This window comes from Anser anser (assembly GCF_964211835.1).
Source record: "Anser anser genome assembly, chromosome: 1".
NCBI lineage: Eukaryota > Metazoa > Chordata > Aves > Anseriformes > Anatidae > Anser > Anser anser.
This window is the reverse complement of record NC_139720.1, coordinates 66,618,010-66,625,349: the sequence shown is the minus strand read 5'-3', so window position 1 is coordinate 66,625,349 and position 7,340 is coordinate 66,618,010. Positions and strand designations below refer to the sequence as shown.

At 47.9% G+C, this 7,340-nt stretch overlaps 1 protein-coding gene across 50 annotated transcripts in view; it reads right to left on the bottom strand.

Moving 5' to 3' along the window:
* Positions 1-282: 282 nt before the first annotated feature.
* The window catches only part of CACNA1C (calcium voltage-gated channel subunit alpha1 C), a 494,083-nt gene continuing 487,025 nt past the window's right edge, over positions 283-7,340 (bottom strand). For 49 of the 50 annotated variants that reach the window (XM_083821285.1, XM_083821290.1, XM_083821248.1 and 46 more), the window contains one exon: positions 283-7,109. In XM_083821285.1, the coding sequence (XP_083677411.1) occupies positions 6,813-7,109 (297 nt within the window). In that variant the 3' untranslated portion in view covers positions 283-6,812. The remainder of the gene's footprint in view (positions 7,110-7,340) is intronic. The other variant, XM_083821259.1, reaches the window with a different exon arrangement.

The window sequence follows — 7,340 nt, the reverse complement described above, 5'->3', positions numbered from 1 at the left end:
CGTGAGTCACGCCTCAGACATCATTGCAGGGTAGCATTTTTGTGGTGATAACAGTACAAAGAGTGACTGGGTTTTCTAAGTTACTGTTTAACAGGGCAGTCTGTGACTGTCCGAGGCTGTTCTGCAGCCCCTTAAACACCGGAGAGACCCCACGAACTGCGAGGGGACCGCCGCTGGGAAATGAGGGGCTGCAGGATGCTGACTTAGTTTGCAGCCACCGGTGAGAGAAGGGAGCAATGTCAAAGGAGCTCTGATAACATTTACAATACTAAACAAATCTGGACATTGTTTAGAAATTTATTAGCAATTTTAAAATAACATCATTCCTTAGATAAAAATGCAATCTTACAGGAATATACATTTGTCCCACACAGAGATGACCCTATAGCTTGCTTGCGGGCCATTCGCTCTAACTTTCCTCTGTTGACTTTAAAACGTGCGAGAGGGCAAGACGGACTCTGGCACTGATGACAGGCTTACATGACAGTTACAAACTGTACAGCATTATTTACAAAAGCATTTCTGTGGGTTCATGAAAACTAGATATAAAACCGTGGAAGGAGGTAAAGACTTGAGAGAGGAACGGGCTCGGGTGGAGGTGCAAGGGAGGGCTGGGGCGGGCAGGGGACGTAGGGAAGAGTGGGAGAGGAGGTTTATATCTGGACTGCTTTATACTTGAAAGAGGTCATTTTACAGCTCTGGGCAATTCAAATGAAGGCAAAACACTTATATTTATCAACAGTTATAGCTGATGATCAGAGCAGGAAATGATGCTCCAGGGCCTGAACTGAAGAGGTGCTGAGGAACCCCATCTTCCCTGAAGTCTCTGGGAAACGGAGGTGTGCAGTACCTTGCTGGGCCAGACCTGTGCCGTACAGATAAAGGCCGGATACAGCACCCCCCATGCCTTAAACAGTTTTGATCCTGCAGTGCTCAGTCATTGGTGCAGATGTGAAGTCAGACTGAGTGAGAGATCAGCTCCTAAGTTATATTTTCACTTCCAAACTTGGACCAGATTCCAACCACTTCTTGCCAGAATTCACCCAAAGCGCCTTATCCCTTGATCTACCGGTTGGCAATCATTTGGAGGGAGACTCCATCATTCGGAATTGATTTTTAAGGCAGTTTTAAAAGTATCTCCCCCCTCTTTTTGTGTGTGATGCAGCAATGTTTGTCAGAGATATTTACAATCCCACTCCTCCTCCTCCTCTGAAATCTTCCCACATTCAAACTGTCAAGACTGAAGAATCCTGAACCAATCACTCCTGTGAGCGATCATGAAGCTGATGATGTTTAGGTAGTATTGGTTGCCAGTCTACCTGCTTGAGATGGGAGCGGACTGGCTTAGGATGCTTTAAATATTAAAAGCATTACAGCCCGTTTGGGGAAGAACTCGCTTTTTGCCTGACTGGACAAAATGCAAAACGGAATGGAAAAACACAGGTATTTCACCACCCGAACAATGAGGCTAATGAATGGTGTCTGAGCTTGTGGGTCTGTCTTGAACAGGAAAATGCTTTGGAAAGGGCCTGTGTGAACACTGGCAGAAAAAAAATATCGGTGGTGGGGTGGAACCACACCTGGGCTCACCGCGGCCCCGTGGGGCTCGGGGTGCAGGCCCCAGCCCTTGGACGCGAGGGCTGGGCTGCAGAGGTTGCCCACACGACGTGGCACCGGAGAACAGCGGCATGAGGGCGTGGGGGTGGGCTCCTGATCACGCCTCCCTAAGCCCTTGGTAATGCTAGGGAAGATTCCCTTATTACTTCAGCCATCGGTGCTGCTCCTCTCAATTAGCCCTTTGGAAAGGGACTTGGTTAAGCTGCCTAATTGTCCCCTGCCGCCTGAGGTCTGTGCCACCCGTGTGGGGCTGATAGACGAGACACCAGCCCCAGGGAAGAGCTGCGTCCTTCTGGACCTGTGGCTGCAGGCCAAGCAGAATACTGTAGGGTACCTCAAATGGCAGGAGATGCACAGTTAGGCAACTGAATCGAGCCCCATGCCCCTTAAAGAAGGCCTGTTTTTTATGCTCAAGTGTTAACAGTTAAGTCAAGTTCCCCACAGGGGGTAGGGGAAGAATGGAGGATTGAACTAGAACACTAAATTCTATCTCAGAAGAGCTTTTTTTTAATTATTTTATTATTTATTTTTTATTTTGTTCCCCATTCCAGTGTGATGCTACTCCTCTGAAAGCAATTGCAGCCCAGTGTTTTCAGTACAGGACATCTCCCTCTGCTGTGCTTCTGCCCTCACCCACCCCATCTCAGGTGCTGTAGCAGTGAGGCCACAGTGGTTTCAGCTGTCCAGAAGCAAAGCAGCAACAGAGAGCAGACTGAGAACCCATTAGAAACCTCTTGGGCCCTGGGCTTGCTAACCCAGAATAACACTTTAATAACTTTGCAACATTCAAAAGAAGAGAAAATAAACCCTGTGCAGCTATTTAAATTTATATTTCTTAGTCTTCTTTTGAGAAGAAAATAAATGCAAGAAAAATATAATCTTTTTTTTTTTTTTTTTTTTTTTCTGGGCCTAGTTCTGTTTTCCACATTCTTTACATCGACAAAACTTCCCTGGCCGCTAGTGCATTCTATCCTTGTGTTAGCAAGATAGGAACTGGGGCTTCTGATGACCAGGCATATTTTCCTCATACGCACTACAAATTTCATTATCAGAACTGACAAAATCTCACCACTACCAGAAGTCCCCGACTGTATTCTGCTTATTTCAACAACTTCATTGAGCTCCAGATTTCCAATTCAGTGTTTCCTCTCCCCCCCCTGCCCCTGCCACCAGGACAGTCCTAACGGGACCGTGCGTGTATCTCAGGATACTCAGTTCTGTCCCAGGGGGGCTGCCTCACTTCAGCTCGCCGGTTGGGGTTTCTCATCTAGACGTACGAAGCAAGGCCTCCAACTTCATCTACGGCACAGGGCAACAACCCCACATACTCGTGGTGCTGCTACCTTGTGCAATTGTGTCTGTGTGCAAACATGCATACGTTTCGTACAGCGATCTGAAACTATCAGGCAGAAAAGACACAGGAGCCTGGCTGAGACCCATACAACTGTTATATTGGCGTCAGTCTAAAGAAAGCAATGATACATTGCTTTGGAAATTATCAAGAAATGTAAAAAATGCATTTGCCCTTTTTTTGTTGTTGTTTTCATCATCGTTGTCATAGTCATCGGGGGCAGGGTTCTGAGTCAGAAAACAAAGCAGAAATAGATGCGATTCTGTACATGGCGCCTCTCTGGCTGTCCCTCCGTGCTGGGGTGTGGTGGGCAGGGTGACAAACCAGGTTGGACCCCTGCAGTAGCAGCAGCAGCATTGAAACCATCATCATTCGTGTGTCCAGCTGAAAGAGGCAGATGATGCAGAAAAGGTCTGTGGATAACAAAACTCCAGCTCTGGACCGTGAGTTCCACTTTCTTCTCCGTCACATCAGCCACACAGAATAAGGAAGAAAAAAGAAATGCACCCGGTGTGGCTGGCCCAGTACTGCCTGGAATAATGAGCAGGAGTGATAAAGGGAGGAGGTTTGTTGTTTTGTAAGAAACGTCTTTAGTCTACAGCATACTCTTGAAGTCAGAGATGCTCAGTGACAAACAGCAGATCATTTTCCCGTTCTTTCCTTTCCTTCCATGCCAATCCTCGGCCACCGGTTCCTCCACAGCACAGTGATCGAACCCACCGTCGGCTCCCAGGCACGGGGAAAGGAAGGACACTCCAGGAACTGCACCTGCCCCCGGCCTTCCCACCGTCCCCAGGCTCCACCTCACCTACAGGAGGCAGTAGCTCTTTGCTCAGGCCTGTCACAATGTGCACGTTGGAAGTACCTCAAATGGAAAACAAATACAAACAAGCAAACAAAAGCCACCCTCCCCGGAAAGAGGAATTTGCACAGCTGGCACCAGCAATTGCTGAATTGAACACCTGTCCCTCAGACCCACAAGGCATCGGCATGCTCTGCTAGCCAAGTTTTCCCCACTGCAGGGCCCAAGCGATCCTCCAGTGGAGCGGGGATTGTCCCTGGCCACTGCTGGCCCTCATCCCTGAGGGAGTTACAGCTTTCATGGGGAATGTGTGGGGTGTAATCCTTTCCACCCTTTTCCTTCCCACCAGGAAAAATCCTAAAAGACGACACACACCATCAAACATCCAGAACACCCGTTGCCTTTGCTAATCTAGATCTGTACTTTGTTCATCAGGTGGAAGAGCACCTGTCTCCTCCTGGAAGGGTCCGGGGGGCTTTATAGTGGAAGAAAAAGAGAAAGGGAGCCCTTATGCTGCTTCCATTTTCAGGCACAGCCAGGCACAGCGTTACTTCCTGCCATGCTAGCTTTGGAGCACTGCAGCACTACCAACAGCCAGCTCTCAAAGGGATGGAAAAGAAAAGAGACAGACTGACATCAGGTGGTTGCTTTCTCCAGGGAAGTCTTGGATTAGGACTTTGATGCCAGATTGTTTAAACGGATTCAACTTTCCCTAGTTTAAAAGGATTTGTTTGCGAGGCATCTTGAGCTGCTACTGGCCAGATCAAAGTAACACTGAAAAAAGAACACCGTCAAAAATATGTTTCACTATTTCTGCTTTATGGCCCCAACAGAATCAAGAAATAAACCCAAGGGCATTACAAAAATAATGTAATCAGCATAGGTAATAAATGATGTTCTCAAACATCTGTGAAGCTCAAGATTGGAACGAAAGTTTAGCTCTGAGTCAGGTCACACCTCCTAACTCAGCATTGATCTGCAAGTTTGTGAAACGACTTGAAAAGGGGGAAAAAACAGCAGTAGTCTAGACAGAAATCAGCCGCGTAAAATCTAATAATAGCTCCCTGTTTTTCAGCCTCTGCCACTGGTTAGGACCATGCACCAGCGTGAGGAAAATCAGTAGAGGTTCACGCTCAGTGGTGGGGAAATACGTCTGGGACACGCCGTGCCATCAGATGTTTTGTGACTTGGAGCCTGGCCTGGACGCTAAGGTCTGGGAAGAGGGAATGGGACCACAAAAAAGTCACTTCACATCTGCATCTTGACCTGAGGTCGGCCATTTTCCTAAGCAACAATCCAGAGCTCCCTCCCTCACTCCCCCTGTGATTTCAGTCCAGAATTAGGTAATTTTATTTTGCTAACGGTTCTGCTTTTTGCATTTGCTTATCCCAGGATCCTGTTCTAGTCCATCAGGATGAGCTATTTAATAACAGCAATTTGAAAGCAGGTATTTTTCCTCACTCCCTGAATTGCTGGTGCCAGCTGAACATGCAGGATGGATCTGCCAAACGGGCTTGGGGATCTTGCCACCCTCTAGTGGGAAGAGACCTTTAGAGAGACTGAGCAATAGGATAGAGGACAAAGCCTGGATAAAATGTCCCGGTCTCAGGAAGAAAGATTCTCTACCAATAAAGTCATCGTGCATGTTTAAAGGGGGTGAGGAGGAAGGATAATGAACACAAGATATGCAAAATCAGTAACGTTCAACCTGTCAGTGGATTGCAGAATAGTTACTTACACCAGGTACACTTTGTTCATTGTACAAATTAAAAAAGGAAAAAAATAAAATAGTACCCCTTTTCCCCAACCACACGTAGAAAAGCACTTAAAAGTTCAAAGGTAAAGCTTGGCACATTCCAAATACGAAATGATTCACTTGACATGCAGCAAAATATACAAGAAGTGATTCTGGTTTTTGTTGTCTTTTTAAACAAACTTAATTCGATTCATTATATTTGCTTGGCACAATTGCAATTCATTTTAAAAAAATATTTGAAAAATACTGAAACTGACCTGAATTCAAGTATAACGGTTTCTTCAACAGAAACATTATCAATGCAATAAAACATCACACGGAATATATCGAAGCGTAACGTCTTCTGTTTTTTTTTTTTTTGTCCCCCCCGCCCCCGTAATTTTTTTGTCTATACAGTTTTAATGCCAACACGACTTACAATTGTATTTTTAAAATTAACATTATTGCATTGTTTTTGCATATCTTGTGGAACAGAAAATGCAAAGAGTTACTGATTCCCCTTTCAAAGCACAGACAGTGGCTCGTTTTTGCATCCGGATGGCCCCGGGTAGGGATGTCCCGCAGCCCAAGCCGGGATGCGGAGAACTGCCTGACCTTACACATGCGTGTGCACGCTCGCTCGGCACTGCTCCCACGCTCACAGCCACTAAGCGTGGCACTAAGAGGAACCCAAACCGACCACTCGGATGTGCAAGACTACATCAAGTGCATTGCCTACTGCCGTTAAATTACAAAACAACAACAAAAAAAGGAGCTGCCGCTCGCGAGCAAATCAAGTTACAAACTCCCGGTGTACATAATGGTTGGTAAAACGCAGCTATCCTTATACTTCTACCGAATGCCAATGGAGAAAGAAAACCAAACCAAACCCAACCCAACCCGGTTTAAATAACACAAGCCGGCGGAGGGCGCGGCTTGGGAGTCCGTGCGTGGGGCGGGCGCGGGGCGTGCGAAGGAGCTGTACAGGCGTGGGGCGGTGTCCTGCCGGCCTGTGGGCAGGCGGCGGTCCTGCGGCAGGGACTGGGAAAAGGGGAGCTGCCTCTCCTCCTCCTCCTCCTCCTCCTCCTCCTCCTCCTGGCTCTTCCTTCACGGCCACGTGCCGGGGATATATCCGCTCCTGCAAAGCTCTCTGACACCACCCAACTCCGCGACTCGTCCCAACAGAAATGAATGAAGAACGCTGTTCCGGTTACTCCAGGTCACGAGAACAGTGAGGCACTTCTGAAACAAACCCATTAGGAACATTGAAACAAATAAAAAACCAGCATCGCTTCCAGCCCTGGCAACTACAGGCTGCTGATATAAATCCTGCTGTCCTTGAGCTCCTCCTGACTTTTTCTACAATCCGGGCTCTGCACCTCTTCCTCTTCCTCGCCTGCACTGTCCTGCCCTGCGTCCCTGCAGTTAACAAAAGGCAAGAGGTTGCCATTGGGGCTCTGCTTGCTGTTACCATTGAGAATGTTGTCTGCTGCATTTTCCATCTCTTCTATCGTCATGTCGCAGGCGTCTGCGAGCTCCTGGGTTGTGACCTCAATGAATTTTGGATCTTGAGCAAACTGCATCAGTCCTTCCGAAATCAAGACCTTCAAAAGGAGGCGGGGAACCAGAGACAAAGACATGTTAGCAGTGTGCACCACCGGCCCCGTTGCGCCCCCGTCATGCGCACCCCTCCTTGTTATCCCTGGTGGTCCTCCCCCTCCTCCTCCTCCTCCTCCTCCTCCTCCTTCTCCTCCTCCTCCTCCTCCACCTCCTCATCTACCTACTCTTCCTCCCAGCCACCCTGCAGACCCCTGCATCGAGGGGGCTTCCCCCCA